Source organism: Lolium rigidum, chromosome 6 (assembly GCF_022539505.1).
Source record: "Lolium rigidum isolate FL_2022 chromosome 6, APGP_CSIRO_Lrig_0.1, whole genome shotgun sequence".
NCBI lineage: Eukaryota > Viridiplantae > Streptophyta > Magnoliopsida > Poales > Poaceae > Lolium > Lolium rigidum.
In genome coordinates, this window is record NC_061513.1 from 336434538 (window position 1) to 336453706 (window position 19169).

The 19169-nt window shown below is 44.0% G+C and overlaps 1 protein-coding gene across 1 annotated transcript; it reads right to left on the bottom strand.

Moving 5' to 3' along the window:
* Positions 1-2157: 2157 nt before the first annotated feature.
* Positions 2158-7145, bottom strand: LOC124664860 (protein TWIN LOV 1-like). Its single transcript, XM_047202285.1, has 9 exons — positions 7004-7145; positions 6732-6796; positions 5623-6394; positions 4085-4292; positions 3931-3995; positions 3100-3179; positions 2954-3009; positions 2711-2774; positions 2158-2471 (listed from the first exon to the last, which is right to left on the bottom strand). Exons 1-9 carry the CDS (start codon positions 7143-7145, stop codon positions 2316-2318), a joined length of 1608 nt encoding a protein of 535 aa, XP_047058241.1. The 3' UTR covers positions 2158-2315.
* Between the last annotated feature and the right edge of the window lie 12024 nt (positions 7146-19169).

A 19169-nucleotide genomic window follows, 5' to 3' on the forward strand; every position in this document is an offset into this window, starting at 1 on the left:
AAATGTCACCTGATGACAACAAAGAGTGGAGCTTCGCGTTGCTCTCTCCAGAACCAAACGGTTAGAATAAAAGCATGAATGCGCATGATCGAATACTAACCGATCCAGCAAACTCCAAGCATAATGCACTATTACATTCACCGGTGGAGTCTTCCAGAACTCACCACTCCGGCCAAATCAAGATGGATCGGGCTCGGGAAAGTCTCCACCTTCGCACAAGAGGAACCCTAGGTCAGCCTCTTTTATTAGGCAGGTCCATCCGAGACGGGCTGGACGGGGTGATCCAGCCGCCTAGCCGGCCGCCGGCATCGCCATGGTGCCAAGCTGTCGGCATCACCAAGCGTCAGCGCGCCAACTTACTGTCGGGACCAGAGCCAAAGCCCGCCCAAGCCCATATGGGCCCAAGCAGGCCCGTCTCCCAAAGCCGCACAGCAGGAGCGCCTTTGACGCGAGGAGGCCAACCCAACTTCACCGTCGCCGATGCGCGCTCGCCGGTGGGATCCCGCAACTCCTCGTCGCTGCATCACCACCAAGCCTCACATCACTGTCGCCAAAGCCGAGGAAGACCGCCGCGTGCGCAGAGATCCCCGCAGCCGCTCGGCCTTGCCCAGTGGGACCTCTGGTGGTGGGGGGAGTCCCCACCCCCTCGCCGCCTCTGTCTGGCGGCGCGGGTTTTTTTTTCTATCCCAGCCCACACAACCTTAGATCCAGAGGCTCCACCTGCATGACTTGTTTTCCTTGGAAACGAGAAATTGTCTTCATTTCCTGTATTTCCAAAGAGGAGCTTTATTGATTCATTAAATATGTTGTTACAATCTCTTGGCAAAATGCCGGACGGCAGAATTGTAGTGTCCGCATTGCCAACTTACCTAGAGAGAAGTAATTTTTTATGTATGGAGAATATGGGAATGAACTATGAAATCAAGAAAATGCTGGTACTGTTTCCCTCATTCTCCTTCATTAATTCTTCATAATTGCAAGGTCACCACCACTTCACGTTTTTTTTTTAGAAACACAGTATAAACGCAGATGCTCACGCATACACTCACCCCTATGAACGCACACACGCACACCCTACCCCTATGAGCACCTCCGGAAAACTGAGCCGACGAATTGGATCTTAAAATTGACGAAGTCACCACAGGCGCATCGCTGTCGACGGGAACGTCGTCTCCCACTGAATGAATATTCCGTCTTTATGAGATACACAGATGCCAAACCTGGGGTTTAAACTCTGGTGGGCTGGGGATACAATCATCCTCCTAACCACCCAACCTCGGGTTGGTTCTTCACCACTTCACGTATTCACACTACGAACTTTTATATGTAAGTTCACATGACAAGACGGTCCAGTGGAATTCACGCTAAGAACGTTTACATGAAAGTTCACATGACAAGCGGCATAATTACCGGGTAGTCCTGAAATTAGAACTCGAAACTGTGAGCTGTAAAATCTTGTCAAAGAAGCTAATTTGGCCCAAGTGGGCTGGTCCAAGCCCACTTAAGCTATGTGATAACTCAGTACATTCGTGGTTTGTTGACGTGCCTTGCAATATTTTCAATTAATATTTTTTATGATGTGTCTAATAATCTGCCAATATTATTCTTGTTTTGATTGTTGTGGTTTATTGATTGTATTATTATGATACTATATTTATAATAATTATTGTGTATCATTTATGCCCAAATAATTTAAAAATACATCATATATTATACATTTTCCTTCTACTATTTTTAGCGAGCTACTCGTGAGCTTTGCGAACCGAGTTCTAAATCTGAACTCTATTGTTAAACAAGTCGGGTCAAGCTAACTCGCTGATTGACCGAGCTTTAGCGAGTCGATCCGAGCTGCCTCAGCTCAGCTAGAATTCCAGACCTATTACATGCCCATACTAGTGCTGGGTCAAATCCCCCGGGCCTTGATTTCAAAAAAAAAAATCTCCCAGGCCATTTGGACTTTGTTTCCTTGGAAAAGAGAAGTAACCTTCTCTTTTTCTGCAGAGGAGCGCTTTATTGATTCAGGAACAATGTTTTTTCGATCTCTCGACAATATGCCATAGTGCAGGATTGTACAGAATTGTGCATGCCAACTTAGCTAAAGAGGAAGTTCTTTTCGATGTATGGAAAACTTGGGAATGAACTATGAAATCAAGGAAATACTTGAACTATTTCCCTCATTTCCATTCATTCTGCATGATTACAAAGTCACAACTTCACATATTTACCTGCCATTTTTCCTGTGATATGCACTATAATCTCTTTTGCTTAGCAATTACTTTACATACAAACACCGAAGTGGCAAAAATCGGAAAACACTATTGGGCCGGTCTCAACAGGCTACCTGACGCAGACAAGCTTCTGACTGCAACCCTCACCGCACCAACAGCACCCAGCTGCCATATCTCAGGGGTCAACCCATTAAAATCACACTTCGCGCTCTCATCAAGGTGAACCCACACATGAAATGCGACCTGAATATGCAACTGTAAGTCAGAAGGTTTTGCATGTACCTGTAGTCAATACAACTTGAAAGTTCAAATACTTTATTAATCTGTTCAACTTGAAAGTTCAGAAGATCATGAATCAAATAACATAGGCTTACCACAAAAGCAATTATGTTATGGTTATTGTTCAGTTCAGCATTATACAAAGCAGATGCATAAGAAGCACCATGGCTTCCAGGAAAGACCTGAAAAGGATGTAAACCAACCTTGCCCGATGCGTTTCGAATAGGAGATACTTGTAGCAGATCACGGAATGTGCTCCCATCTTTCCTGATAGGAAACAGAAGAAATAAGAGTTATGTTAAAAAAAATTACACAGCCTCAATCAGTTAACTACTCCCTCCGTTCCTAAATATAAGATGTTCTGGGAGTTCAATTTGAACTCCCAAAACATCTTTATCTTTATGAACAGAGGCAGTACAAAACAAAGATAGTATGCGAATGTGCACCTGTAGTTCAGTAGACGTACTGTGCAAGCCTGCTCACAACAAATATGCCGACTTATCTGTACATCCGATTTCAAATAGGAATTTGACAAGTGAGCTTATTTCCTAAAGAATATGCGATGAGACAAGCTATGAAATCCTGGTCCTACCTCCTCTAAAACATCCACACTGGTGTCTGGACCACTTAAGAATCTGCAGTTACAGCCCAATATTTCTTCTCTAGAGTAACCTGAATGAGTAAAAAATATTAGAACAGTAAAAGTACCTTGCCTATAACAGATTTGTGATCCTCTCAAGGTCAATATGTCATAGAAAAAGAAAAGGCAAGATTGTGCCATTATTAGATTTTTTTTCAATAATACCCTATGATTTTAATTTTATCATATTTTCCTACTCACACCCATTATGTAACAGCCACAAAGCCATAAATAAGTGCCAGTTCACCATCCAATATCATCACCAGAGGAAGAGGTTTTCTTGCATTTCCTAATATAGTTTTTGAAGGCAGCTACAAATCCAACAGATTAAAATTGCACATCTTAACCCAAGAATCCACCAGGATTCAGCGACTACGTGTTGCGAGGAGCTAAATACGTTATTCATATAACAGGAGAAAGTTTTCTTTGCATCCCTTAACACAATGTTAGACAGGAATTATAAATGCTACCCATCAATCATGCCCATACTAAATCAAGAACATGTCAGGATTCAGTCTGTTGCACTTGAGTAAATATATGCATTTCATATTACAGCATATGAACAACATGCCAAAACAAACAACGCCCCACTATTTTCAGATTATAAACATTTTCAGTCACTTGAGCCAAGAGGAAATGAGGACTTGTACTGTCAAAAATATGAAAATAAGTTGTACTTATCATAAATAGATTCACACCATATCTTTTCGCTAATTGGAATCAAATGCATTACTTCATAGAAGTTCAGACAACTCTGATAATAAAAAATCAAATAATAACCACCTGTTAGTGATAGAAAAGCATCACTAGCGTAGACTATCGGCATGTCAGGCAAATGGCGGTCAGTCCTGTAAAATTAAAAAATCAGACAGCAGTGAGTTAATAAAGCAGGCGTGAGCTACGTAAACAAATGATCAAGAATCTGCAAATAACTCACAATACAAAGCTTTGTTTGATTCTACCGAGAGAGAGATTTAAGGAAGAGCTGAGTGCCGGGATACCAACAGAATCACATCTCTTCCCACAAACCACTAAACCAGTTAGTTTGCTATAGCGGTTCAGTGCAGAAAAGATGCTACTAGCTGTGCTCAGAGCCTTCTCTTTATCACAACCTCTAGCTACACGAGGTTCCTCGGCCTCCAGCCCTGCAACAGCAAGCTAGAACAACATATTTAGAACTTCTGCTTTGTTACACCTATTTGATGTCTTTTGTGGGAGAGGAAAATATAATGTGCAAATGCCAGGTCAAATGTGAACCCTGAATCCAAATTGGCGGAGGGCATCATATTCTGCAAGACCGGGACTCACTGAACTACCATGAAAGTAATCAGGGTAGAATTGAGGTGCATATTTTAGCTGCCTAAACTGAATTTTAATTAAAATAATTAGCTGAATTTCCACCGCAGTTGCACCGAGATACTACAATACATATGCATATATTTGGAAGAGATTTATTGATGTACAAATAAAACTCCTATGCCTGAAAATATAGCCATGTTCCTCGTATTTCTTATACATGTATAGCAACTACAGTATGCTGCCCCATCATTACTCTGAACCAACAAAATAAGCGGTGTGGGCTTCTTATTTCCCCTTTAATTGTACTGATCAATACTAAAATACATATGCACATATGTTTGAAAGGGATTTATTAACATACAATTCAGAATCTTATCCTTGAAATCATTGTCATGTCTTCATATCTCTAACACATTATAGCAACTACAGTATGCGTTGGGTTAGTGTGCCCCAACATTACTCTATAGCCTGGACCTACAAAGATAAGTGGTGTGGGCCCCTCATTTCTCCTTTAATTCAATTCTAAGCAGAAATGGATGCTTCTGTTGTCACTTTTTTGTTTTGATTAATACAGTCTGCTCAGTTTCTGATAGCAAAGATCCAACACCACATATACAGGACTGACATACACAAAAAATCTACTAAATCCAGAAGTTTTACCTACATCTTGTTGTCTCCAAACCTGGAAATGGTAAAAGAAACAAGACTAGTGTAACCATTATTATCAAACTTGGAACCAAGAAGCAATGAAAAACTCAAAAAAGCTGAGCAGTCTTATGTATCACCTACTACTTATTTGGATGTCTATACTGAAGGATAAGACTACAATTACCATAGCAGGAAGCTACAAGAAAAAGAAAAAGTGAGGCCACGTTTGTGTGGAACGTTATGCCAGTCGTGTTTAGATCATACTGCGTACTACCTGTGTTCCAAATTAATTGACTCAACTTTATCTAGACAAAGCCTCCGTTCCAAATTAAGTGACTCAACTTTGGCTAGATACAGCATACACAGTACATTCCAAATGTAGGCACGGTAGGGCACAGGGTATAAATTACCAGCTCGCTTGTGTGCAATTAATGCTTGTTTCACTGCTCAGTGGCTCTGTTGTGGAGCAATATTTAGCGCGAAATATAGTAGTAAGAGTAACACACACGTGGAATCAATCAAACTGACCTCTCTTATCGATATCCACAAACACCTCCCCGGCGTGGGTGGCGGCGCAGGGCAGCTCCTCCTCCACCCTGGCCTCCTCCCGGCACGCCGCGAACAGCGCGGGTCCGCGGCACGCTGCCCCGCGGGTCGCGGCAGCGGCGGCGATGGGCACCTGGACGGCGAGGAAGTGGAGCACCCGCCCGTCGGCGGCGTGGAATACGGGCGCGACGTGGAGCAGCACCCAGTGGGGCGAGCCGTCGCGGCGGTAGTTGAGGATGGCGACCTGGTGCGCGCGCTGGGCGCGCACGGCCTCGCGCAGCCCCGCGACGGCGGCGCGGTCGGTGGCGGCGCCCTGGAAGAGGCGCGCGTTGCGGCCGAGCACGGCGCGGCGCGGGTAGCCCGTGAGCGCGGGCAGGCCGCGCGAGGCGTAGACGATGGGGTGGCCCGGCATGGCCGGGTCCGTGAGCAGGAAGCTGCCCCCCAGCTCGTCCAGCTCCTCCGCCACCCAGTCCGAGTACCGCGCCGTCAGCGACGCCGCGAGCCCCCGTTCCTCCTCCGCCGCCGCCGCGGCCGAGGTCTCCATCTCGCCCGCCGGATCGGTGGCGTGATCGATCGGCGGGCGGAGGAGGAGGAGGAAAAGATCTGCGTGCGCTGCGCGCGGGTGGAGGGGGAGCGGGGGCAGGGTCGTAAAATCGTGTGTGGTGCGGGCGGTGTTCGGGAGCTGGAGGCTGGAGCTCTCTCGCGTCGGCTCGGCGTGTTTTGTGTTGTCGCCAATCGCGGAGCGTGTACGTGACTGTGCGTGATGTGATGTGATGTGATGCAAGGGCAAGGCTGCTAGCCGAAGCCGACGGAGGGAAGCTGTGGGCGCAATGATTGATCGAGAAGTGGGGCCCAGCCTAGTTATCTTCCCGGGGGCGTGGCGATTCGTCCGCGGCTTGCTCCTCCTTTAACCCCACAGTGGGGACGCCATGTGCTATGTCCCGCCACCTGCTTAACATTAGCCCCATCTTCATCGGCCCTGGATATTTTGGGCCTTAAAAGTGGCGCCATAAATTATCTCTAGCGGCCTGACGTTGAAAGTGGTCACGCGATGTTCGTTTTCGTTGGACCACAAACATCCAAATAATTGCCAGACCAACGATGCCAGTTTGCCAGCGGCCCGACGCATTTTGTTCGGCGAGGCCGGCCACGTGCTCTGTCGAACTCACCAAACAAAATACATAAGTAAAGTAGTGCAATATTTGAAACAAATTTGACATACAAACTGCGAAAATAGATATTCAAACTAATTTATAAACAAATTATATAAACAATCCACTTCTTCTTAGAGGGCCCCACCTCGTCATCCTCACGGAGGCGCTTCATGCTTGTCACCTCTTCAGAAGAACTCATCACATCAGACGAGCTTGTGCCCCCTCTGACGAGTCGTCCTTTGTGTATTCATCGTCGTCTGTGTACGCCGGTTGCATCTCCGCCTTCCCCCGAGCCCTCGCATCCTTCTTTTTGGCCGTCGTCTCCTCCTCCGCCTCCAGTCGTGCCCACATGGTCTCTTTTGGCTCCTTCTTCTGGCCGTCGTTGATGATGGCGTCTGATACGTCCAATTTGCATCACTATTCTATATCATAATTTACTGTTATTCATCGATACATTTCATATTTGGAGGTGATACTTATGTCATTCCATCTATTTTTGCATGTTTGATGATTATTGGAGAATTAACCACCGGAGCCAGGATTCTGCTGGAAAAAGGACCGTCAAGACACCATGTTTCTGAAGAACAATAATTCCGAGAGAATATACAGAAAATCCTATTTTGCCAGATGACAGAGGAAGCTACAAGGGGAGGCCGAGATGGTGAAAGAGCATTTCATGATCTCAAAGGTTTTGTGTGTTTGTTAACAACACTGGTGACAATTTAACTGTGTGCTAAGTGAGTTACAGATATAGAAAAGATATCATCGGATAAATCTCGACCCACTCAAAAAGGAAGAAAAGGAGAAGCTGAAGAAGTTCCTTGGCCGGCACTGCTGGTGGTGTTGGGCCGGCACTGCCGGTGGGTGCACCCCGGCACTGCCGGCCTGCTGTGTCGACCAGCTGGATATTGTCGTGGTCGGCACTGCCGCCGCCTCAGGGCCGGCACTGCCGGCGATACCTCTCCAACGGGCAGAAAAGTGGGTGGGCTATAAATAGGACCCTTCCCCTACCTTGGAATTGAGCTCAAACCCTAAAATCTTCCTCCACCATTGTTGAGCCACCAAGAACACCAAAATCGTCAGATCTCCTCCCTCAACCACCCAAATCCCTTGTGCTTTGGAGAATCGAAGGAGAAGACCCCGATCTACATCCTCACCGAAGCGATTTGCATTTCCCCCTCATTTTGTTAAGGGCCCTCTTGCTAGTGTTTCTCTTTGGATCCCTAGTTGTTTGTTGTTGATGTGTTATTGTTGATTGTTGTGTTGTTACAGATTTGGGAGCCTCCAATTTGGTTGTGGATGTGTGCCCCAAGAACTTTGTAAAGGCCCGGTTTCCGCCTCGAGGAAATCCCTTAGTGGAAGTGGGCTAGGCCTTCGTGGCGGTGCTCACAGGAGACCTGAGTGAAGCCTTCGTGGCATTGGTCTGGCTTTCATAGCGAGCACACTCCTCCGAACGTAGACGTACCTTCTTGCAAAGGAAGGGAACTACAGGAATCAACTCCGTGTCTCCGCGTGCTCCACTCTCGGTTACCTCTATCCTATTATATATCCTATATTGTGTAGCTATATCTTGCTTAGTTGTTAACCTTGTCATATAGGTAAATTCACATAGTTGCATATCTAGAGAATTTACCGTGTCTGATACGTCTCCGACGTATCGATAATTTCTTAGGTTCTATGCCATATTATTGATGATACCTACATGTTTTATGCACACTTTATGTCATATTCGTGCATTTTCTGGAACTAACCTATTAACAAGATGCCGAAGTGCCGCTTGTTGTTTTCTGCGTTTTTGGTTTCGAAATCCTAGTAACGAAATATTCTCGGAATTGGACGAAACGAAGACCCAGGGGCCTATTTTGCCACGAACCTTCCAGAAGACCGAAGAGCATACGAAGTGGGGCCACGAGGTGGCCAAACCACAAGGCGGCGCGGCCAAGGGGGGCCCGCGCCGCCCGTGGTGTGGGCCCCTCGTCGACCCCCGACTCGCCCTTCCGCCTACTTAAAGCCTCCGTCGCGAAACCCCCGATGCGAAAAAACCACGATACGGAAAACCTTACCGAGACGCCGCCGCCGCCAATCCCATCTCGGGGGATTCGGAGATCTCCTCCGGCACCCCGCCGGAGAGGGGATTCATCTCCCGGAGGACTCTACACCGCCATGGTCGCCTCCCGGAGTGATGAGTGAGTAGTTCACCCCTGGACTATGGGTCCATAGCAGTAGCTAGATGGTTGTCTTCTCCTCATTGTGCTTCATTGTTGGATCTTGTGAGCTGCCTAACATGATCAAGATCATCTATCCGTAATACTCTATGTTGTGTTTGTCGGGATCCGATGGATAGAGAATACCATGTTATGTTAATTATCAAGTTATTACATATGTGTTGTTTATGATCTTGCATGCTCTCCGTTATTAGTAGAGGCTCTGGTCAAGTTTTTGCTCTTAACTCCAAGAGGGAGTATTTATGCTCGATAGTGGGTTCATGCCCGCATTGACACCTGGGACAATGGACAGTAAAGTTCTAAGGTTGTGATGTGCTCGTTGCCACTAGGGATAAAACATTGGCGCTATGTCCGAGGATGTAGTTGTTGATTACATTACGCACCATACTTAATGCAATTGTCTGTTGCTTTGCAACTTAATACTGGAAGGGGTTCGGATGATAACCTTAAGGTGGAATTTTTAGGAATAGATGCAGTTGGATGGCGGTCTATGTACTTTGTCGTAATGCCCAATTAAATCTCACTATACTTATCATGACATGTATGTGCATTGTTATGCCCTCTCTATTTGTCAATTGCCCGATCGTAATTTGTTCACCCAACATGCTTTTATCTTATGGGAGAGACACCTCTAGTGAACTCGTGGACCCCGGTCCATTCTTTAATACCTGAAATACAAATCTGCTCGCAATACTTGTTTTACTGTTTTCTCTCGCAAACAATCATCTTCCACACAATTCGGTTAATCCTTTGTTACAGCAAGCCGGTGAGATTGACAACCTCACCGTTTCGTTGGGGCAAAGTACTTTGGTTGTGTTGTGCGGGTTCCACGTTGGCGCCGGAATCTCCGGTGTTGCACCGCACTACATCCCGCCGCCATCAACCTTCAACGTGCTTCTTGGCTCCTCCCGGTTCGATAAACCTTGGTTTCTTTCCGAGGGAAAACTTGCCGCCGTGCGCATCATACCTTCCTCTTGGGGTTGCCCAACGAACGTGTGAAATACACGCCATCAAGCTCTTTTTCCGGCGCCGTTGTCGGGGAGATCAAGACACGCTCGCAAGGGAGTCTCCACTTCCCAACCTCTTTACTTTGTTTTTGTCTTGCTTTATTTTATTTACTACTTTGTTTGCTGCACTTATATCAAAACACAAAAAAATTAGTTGCTAGCTTTACTTTATTTACTATCTTGTTTGCTATATCAAAAACACAAAAAAAATTAGTTTACTTGCATTTACTTTACCTAGTTTGCTTTATTTACTACCGCTAAAATGAGTAATCCCGAAGTTGAAGTTCGTTCATTTAAGCAACAAGGAGGAGAATGTTTAAAAGACGCTTGGTATAGAATTAGTGATGCCCATAATAGGTGCACTAAGAAACACTCCACCACTATCCTACTCGGGAATTTTTATGTTGGTATCTCTAGCCGGAATAGATATGTTCTTGATTGTCTCGCGGGGTAACTTCCTAGGTGCTCCCGCTTTAGAGGCTAGTTGCATTATTGAGAGTTTATTTGGAACACCACCTGTTAATGAAATTAAAATTGAAACCTCCCTTGAGGATGTTATGAAAAAATTGGAAACCATAGAGAAAAATTTTAGTGTTGAAACTAAGTTGGAGATGTTACTTGTTAAAACCGATAAACTTGATAAATCCTTAGGAGGAATTGATGAAAGAATTAGTGTCCTAGGAACTTGTGTTGACCATGATAATCAAATTAATAGGATTGGCGAACTTGAAAAAGCTATGGGAACTTTGGGTTCAACCTTTTCATCTTTACAGCTTTAGAGAGAAAGCTTATGTGGGAAAGGAGCAAAAGTTTATGTATGCCTCTAAAGTGCCTAAACCAAAGAAATATTATTATAGGCCTAAAATTGACAAAGCCCCTAGTACCACTGCAAATAGGGGAGCTTATGATATCAATGCTCCATCTTTTGATGTTACTTGATACACTTCCTGCGCCTAGCTGAAAGGCGTTAAAGAAAAGCGCTTATGGGAGACAACCCATGTTTTTACTACAGTATTTTTGTTTTATATTTGTGTCTTGGAAGTTGTTTACTACTGTAGAAACCTCTCCTTATCTTAGTTTTATGTTTTGTTGTGCCAAGTAAAGTCTTTGATAGTAAAGTAAGTACTAGATTTGGATTACTGCGCAGATCCAGATTTCTTTGCTGTCACGAATCTGGGTCTACCTCCCTGTAGGTAGCTCAGAAAATTAAGCCAATTTACGTGCATGATCCTCGGATATGTACGCAACTTTCATTCAATTTGAGAATTTTCATTTGAGCAAGTCTGGTGGCCTAATAAAATCCATCTTTACGGACTGTTCTGTTTTGACAGATTCTGTCTTTTATTTCGCATTGCCTCTTTTGCTATGTTGGATGAATTTCTTTGATCCATTAATGTCCAGTAGCTTTATGCAATGTCCGAAGTGTTAAGAATGATTGTGTCACCTCCGAACATGTGAATTTTTATTATGCACTAACCCTCTAATGAGTTGTTTCGAGTTTGGTGTGGAGGAAGTTTTCAAGGATCAAGAGAGGAGTATGATGCAATATGATCAAGGAGAGTGAAAGCTCTAAGCTTGGGGATGCCCTGGTGGTTCACCCCTGCATATTCCAAGAAGACTCAAGCGTCTAAGCTTGGGGATGCCCAAGACATCCCCTTCTTCATCGACAACATTATCAGGTTCCTCCCCTGAAACTATATTTTTATTCCGTCACATCTTATGCACTTTGCTTGGAGCGTCGGTTTGTTTTTGTTTTTTGTTTTGTTTGAATAAAATGGATCCTAGCATTCACTTTATGGGAGAGAGACTCGCTCCGCTGTAGCATATGGACAAGTATGTCCTTAGGCTCTACTCATAGTATTCATGGCGAAGATTCATCTTCGTTAAATTGTTATATGGTTGGAATTGGAAAATGCTACATGTAGTAACTCTAAAATGTCTTGGATAATTTGATACTTGGCAATTGTTGTGCTCATGTTTAAGCTCTTTCATCATATACTTTGCACCCATTGATGAAGAAATACTTGAAGCTTGCTAATTTGGTTTGCATATTTGGTTTCTCTAGAGTCTAGATAACATCTAGTATTGAGTTTTGAACAACAAGGAAGACGGTGTAGATTCTTATAATGTTTACAATATGTCTTTTATGTGAGTTTTGCTGCACTGTTCATCCTTGTGTTTGTTTCAAATAACCTTGCTAGCCTAAACCTTGTATCGAGAGGGAATACTTCTCATGCATCCAAAATACTTGAGCCAACCACTATGCCATTTGTGTCCACCATACCTACCTACTACATGGTATTTCTCCGCCATTCCAAAGTAAATTGCTTGAGTGCTACCTTTAAAATTCCATCATTCACCTTTGCAATATATAGCTCATGGGACAAATAGCTTAAAAACTATTGTGGTATTGAATATTTACTTATGCACTTTATCTCTTATTAAGTTGCTTGTTGTGCGATAACCATGCTTCTGGGGACGCCATCAACTATTCTTTGTTGAATATCATGTGAGTTGCTATGCATGTCCGTCTTGTCTGAAGTAAGAGAGATCTACCACCTTAATGGTTGGAGCATGCATATTGTTAGAGAAGAACATTGGGCCGCTAACTAAAGCCATGAATCATGGTGGAAGTTTCAGTTTTGGACACATATCCTCAATCTCATATGAGAATAATAATTGTTGCCACATGCTTATGCATTTAAGAGGAGTCCATTATCTATTGTCCATGTTGTCCCGGTATGGATGTCTAAGTTGAGAATAATCAAAAGCGAGAAATCCAAAATGCGAGCTTTCTCCTTAGACCTTTGTACATGCGGCATGGAGGTACCCCATTGTGACACTTGGTTAAAACATGTGCATTGCAAAGATCCGGTAGTCCAAGCTAATTAGGACAAGGTGCGGGCACTATTAGTATACTATGCATGAGGCTTGCAACTTGTAAGATATAATTTACATAACTCATATGCTTTATTACTACCGTTGACAAAATTGTTTCATGTTTTCAAAATAAAAAGCTCTAGCACAAATATAGCAATCGATGCTTTCCTCTTTGAACGACCATTCTTTTTTACTTTTATGTTGAGTCAGTTCACCTATCTCTCTCCACCTCAAGAAGCAAACACTTGTGTGAACTATGCATTGATTCCTACATACTTGCATATTGTACTTGTTATATTACTCTATGTTGACAATTATCCATGAGATATACATGTTACAAGTTGAAAGCAACCGCTGAAACTTAATCTTCCTTTGTGTTGCTTCAATGCCTTTACTTTGATTTATTGCTTTATGAGTTAACTCTTATGCAAGACTTATTGATACTTGTCTTGAAGTACTATTCATGAAAAGTCTTTGCTTTATGATTCACTTGTTTACTCATGTCATTACCATTGTTTTGATCGCTGCATCCACTACATATGTTTACAAATAGTATGATCAAGGTTATGATGGCATGTCACTTCGAAATTATCTTTGTTATCGTTTTACCTGCTCGGGACGAGCGGAACTAAGCTTGGGGATGCTTGATACGTCTCCGACGTATCGATAATTTCTTATGTTCTATGCCATATTATTGATGATACCTACATGTTTTATGCACACTTTATGTCATATTCGTGCATTTTCGGAACTAACCTATTAACAAGATGCCGAAGTGCCGATTCTGTTTTTCGCTGTTTTTGGTTTCGAAATCCTAGTAACGAAATATTCCCGGAATTGGACGAAACGAAGACCCGGGGCCTATTTTGCCACGAACCTTCCGGAAGACCGAAGAGCATACGAAGTGGGGCCACGAGGTGGCCAAACCACAAGGCGGCGCGGCCAAGGGGGCCCACGCCGCCCTGTGGTGTGGGCCCCTCGTCGCCCCCGACTCGCCCTTCCGCCTACTTAAAGCCTCCATCGCGAAACCCCCGATGCGAAAAAACCATGATACGGAAAACCTTGCGAGACGCGCCGCCGCCAATCCCATCTCGGGGGATTCGGAGATCTCCTCCGGCACCCTGCCGGAGAGGGGATTCATCTCCCGGAGGACTCTACACCGCCATGGTCGCCTCCGGAGTGATGAGTGAGTAGTTCACCCCTGGACTATGGGTCCATAGCGGTAGCTAGATGGTTGTCTTCTCCTCATTGTGCTTCATTGTTGGATCTTGTGAGCTGCCTAACATGATCAAGATCATCTATCCGTAATACTCTATGTTGTGTTTGTCGGGATCCGATGGATAGAGAATACCATGTTATGTTAATTATCAAGTTATTACATATGTGTTGTTTATGATCTTGCATGCTCTCCGTTATTAGTAGAGGCTCGGCCAAGTTTTTGCTCTTAACTCCAAGAGGGAGTATTTATGCTCGATAGTGGGTTCATGCACGCATTGACACCGGGACGAGTGACGAAAGTTCTAACGTTGTGCTGTGTCTGTTGCCACTAGGGATAAAACATTGGTGCTATATCCGAGGATGTAGTTGTTGATTACATTACGCACCATACTTAATGCAATTGTCTCGTTGCTTTGCAACTTAATACCGGAAGGGGTTCGGATGATAACCCGAAGGTGGACTTTTTAGGCATAGATGCGATTGGATGGCGGTCTATGTACTTTGTAGTAATGCCCAATTAAATCTCACTATACTTATCATGACATGTATGTGCATTGTTATGCCCTCTCTATTTGTCAATTGCCCGACCGTAATTTGTTCACCCAACATGCTTTTATCTTATGGGAGAGACACCTCTAGTGAACTGTGGACCCCGGTCCATTCTTTAATACTCGAAATACAAATCTGTTGCAATACTTGTTTTACTCGTTTTCTCTCGCAAACAATCATCTTCCACACAATTCGGTTAATCCTTTGTTACAGCAAGCCGGTGAGATTGACAACCTCACCGTTTCGTTGGGGCAAAGTACTTTGGTTGTGTTGTGCAGGTTCCACGTTGGCGCCGGAATCTCCGGTGTTGCGCCGCACTACATCCCGCCGCCATCAACCTTCAACGTGCTTCTTGGCTCCTCCTGGTTCGATAAACCTTGGTTTCTTTCTGAGGGAAAACTTGCTGCTGTGCGCATCATACCTTCCTCTTGGGGTTGCCCAACGAACGTGTGAAATACACGCCATCAGTGTCAAACCTAAATTGAAAAAGAACTAAAAATTGGTTAGCACCTATTCACCCCCCCCCCCTCTAGGTGCGGCATACGATCATTTCAATTGGTATCAGAGCCTCGGTTCTTATTTCGGGCTTAACCGCCTAAGAGTATGTCGGACAATAATGTTACGAAAGGAGCCGCAAAGCCGGTTTCTATGGATGATCTCAAGTCGTTGGAAACATCCTCGAGGTCCTCCATGGAAGCTCAAATGGAAATCATGAAAAAGATGATTTCCGAGCTTTTGCCGCGGGCTCCCGCCGTCATCCCCGTCATAGAGGAAAAGGACAAGGGTGCGTTAGAAGAGGGAGATGCTTCGGCATCCTCTACCACTCCCTTGAATGGTGATAACTTAAACACTATTAAAACCCCCATTGCTTCTCATAGGGGAACTAGTGGAGGTGCTAGCTACAATCAAGTGGCTCCGCCTTTCCGCTCTCCCGATATCCCGGTTCCTCATCCTCATATAAACATTCGGGGCGACCCACCTAAGTTTAATGATAAAGATTTCAATACATGGCAATTTGAGTTTTGCTCTCATGTTCGCAGTGCCTCCAATGAACTTTGGAGAATCATCATGGAAGGCTTCAAGCCTTACAACCCCGACAAGTTGACTAGAAGATAATAGGTTGATAATCAACTCAACGACATTGCCTTGTGATGGCGTGTATTTCACACGTTCGTTGGGCAACCCCAAGAGGAAGGTATGATGCGCACAGCAGCAAGTTTTCCCTCAGAAAGAAACCAAGGTTTATCGAACCAGGAGGAGCCAAGAAGCACGTTGAAGGTTGATGGCGGCGGGATGTAGTGCGGCGCAACACCGGAGATTCCGGCGCCAACGTGGAACCTGCACAACACAACCAAAGTACTTTGCCCCAACGAAACAGATGAGGTTGTCAATCTCACCGGCTTGTCGTAACAAAGGATTAACCGTATTGTGTGGAAGATGATTGTTTGCGAGAGAAAATAGTAAAAACAAGTATTGCAGCAGATTTGTATTTCGAGTATTAAAAGAATGGACCGGGGTCCACAGTTCACTAGAGGTGTCTCTCCCATAAGATAAAAGCATGTTGGGTGAACAAATTACAGTCGGGCAATTGACAAATAGAGAGGGCATAACAATGCACATACATGACATGATAAGTATAGTGAGATTTAATTGGGCATTACGACAAAGTACATAGACCGCCATCCAACCGCATCTATGCCTAAAAAGTCCACCTTCAGGTTATCATCCGAACCCCCTCCAGTATTAAGTTGCTAACAACGAGACAATTGCATTAAGTATGGTGCGTAATGTAATCAACAACTACATCCTCGGACATAGCGCCAATGTTTTATCCCTAGTGGCAACAGACACAACACAACCTTAGAACTTTCTCGTCACTCGTCCCGGTGTCAATGCAGGCATGAACCCACTATCGAGCATAAATACTCCCTCTTGGAGTTAAAAGCAAAAACTTGGCCGAGCCTCTACTAGTAACAGAGAGCATGCAAGATCATAAACAACACATATGTAATAACTTGATAATTAACATGACATGGTATTCTCTATCCATCGGATCCCGACAAACACAACATATAGAATTACAGATAGATGATCTTGATCATGTTAGGCAGCTCACAAGATCCAACAATGAAGCACAATGAGGAGAAGACAACCATCTAGCTACCGCTATGGACCCATAGTCCAGGGTGAACTACTCACTCATCACTCCGGAGGCGACCATGGCGGTGTAGAGTCCTCCGGGAGATGAATCCCCTCTCCGGCAGGGTGCCGGAGGAGATCTCCGGAATCCCCCGAGATGGGATCGGCGGCGGCGGCGTCTCAGTAAGGTTTTCCGTATCGTGGTTTTTCGCATCAGGGGTTTCGCGACGGAGGCTTTAAGTAGGCGGAAGGGCAGAGTCGGGGGCCAGACGAGGGGGCCACACCATAGGGCGGCGCGGGCCCCCCTTGGCCGCGCCGCCACGTGGTGTCGCCACCTCGTGGCCCCACTTCGTATGTTCTTCGGTCTTCCGGAAGCTCCGTGGAAAAATAGGCCCCGGGTCTTCGTTTCGTCCAATTCCGAGAATATTTCGTTACTAGGATTTCTGAAACCAAAAACAGCAGAAAACAGGAATTGGCACTTCGGCATCTTGTTAATAGGTTAGTTCCAGAAAATGCACGAATATGACATAAAGTGTGCATAAAACATGTAGGTGTCATCAATAATATGGCATAGAACATAAGAAATTATCGATACGTCGGAGACGTATCAAGCATCCCCAAGCTTAGTTCTCGCTCGTCCCGAGCAGGTAAAACGATAACAAAGATAATTTCTGAAGTGATATGCCATCATAACCTTGATCATACTATTTGTAAACATATGTAGTGGATGCAGCGATCAAAACAATGGTAATTACATGAGTAAACAAATGAATCATATAGCAAAGACTTTTCATGAATAGTACTTCAAGACAAGTATTAATAAGTCTTGCATAAGAGTTAACTCATAAAGCAATAAATCAAAGTAAAGGTATTGAAGCAACACAAAGGAAGATTAAGTTTCAGCGGTTGCTTTCAACTTGTAACATGTATATCTCATGGATAATAGTCAACATAGAGTAATATAACAAGTACAATATGCAAGTATGTAGGAATTAATGCACAGTTCACACAAGTGTTTGCTTCTTGAGGTGGAGAGAGATAGGTGAACTGACTCAACATAAAAGTAAAGAGAATGGTCCTTCAAAGAGGAAAGCATCGATTGCTATATTTGTGCTAGAGCTTTTATTTTGAAAACATGAAACAATTTTGTCAACGGTAGTAATAAAGCATATGAGTTATGTACATTATATCTTACAAGTTGCAAGTCTCATGCATAGTATACTAATAGTGCCCGCACCTTGTCCTAATTAACTTGGACTACCGGATCTTTGCAATGCACATGTTTTGACCAAGTGTCACAATGGGGTACCTCCATGCCGCCTCGTACAAAGGTCTAAGGAGAAAGCTCGCATTTTGGATTTCTCGCTTTTGATTATTCTCAACTTAGACATCCATACCGGGACAACATGGACAACAGATAATGGACTCCTCTTTAATGCATAAGCATGTGGCAACAATTATTATTCTCATATGAGATTGAGGATATATGTCCAAACTGAAACTTCCACCATGAATCATGGCTTTAGTTAGCGGCCCAAAGTTCTTCTCTAACAACATGCATGCTCCAACCATGAAGGTGGTAGATCTCTCTTGCTTCGTACAAGACGGACATGCATAGCAACTCACATGATATCCAACAAAGAATAGTTGATGGCGTCCCCGAAACATGGTTATCGCACAACAAGCAACTTAATAAGAGATAAAGTGCATAAGTACATATTCAATACCACAATAGTTTTTAAGCTATTTGTCCCATGAGCTATATATTGCAAAGGTGAATGATGGAATTTTAAAGGTAGCACTCAAGCAATTTACTTTGGAATGGCGGATAAATACCATGTAGTAGGTAGGTATGGTGGACACAAATGGCATAGTGGTTGGCTCAAGTATTTTGGATGCATGAGAAGTATTCCCTCTCGATACAAGGTTTTAGGCTAGCAAGGTTATTTGAAACAAATAAAAGGATGAACGGTACAAAGAAAACTCACATAAAATACATATGGTAAACATTATAAGACTCCATACCGTCTTCCTTGTTGTTCAAAACTCAATACTAGATGTTATCTAGACTCTAGAGAAACCAAATATGCAAACCAAATTAGCAAGCTCTAAGTATTTCTTCATTAATGGGTGCAAAGTATATGATGCAAGAGCTTAAACATGAGCACAACAATTGCCAAGTATCACATTATCCAAGACATTATAGCAATTTACTACATGTAGCATTTTCCAATTCCAACCATATAACAATTTAACGAAGAAGAAACTTCGCCATGAATATTATGAGTAGAGCCTAAGGACATATTTGTCCATATGCTACAGCGGAGCGTGTCTCTCTCCCATAAAGTGAATGCTAG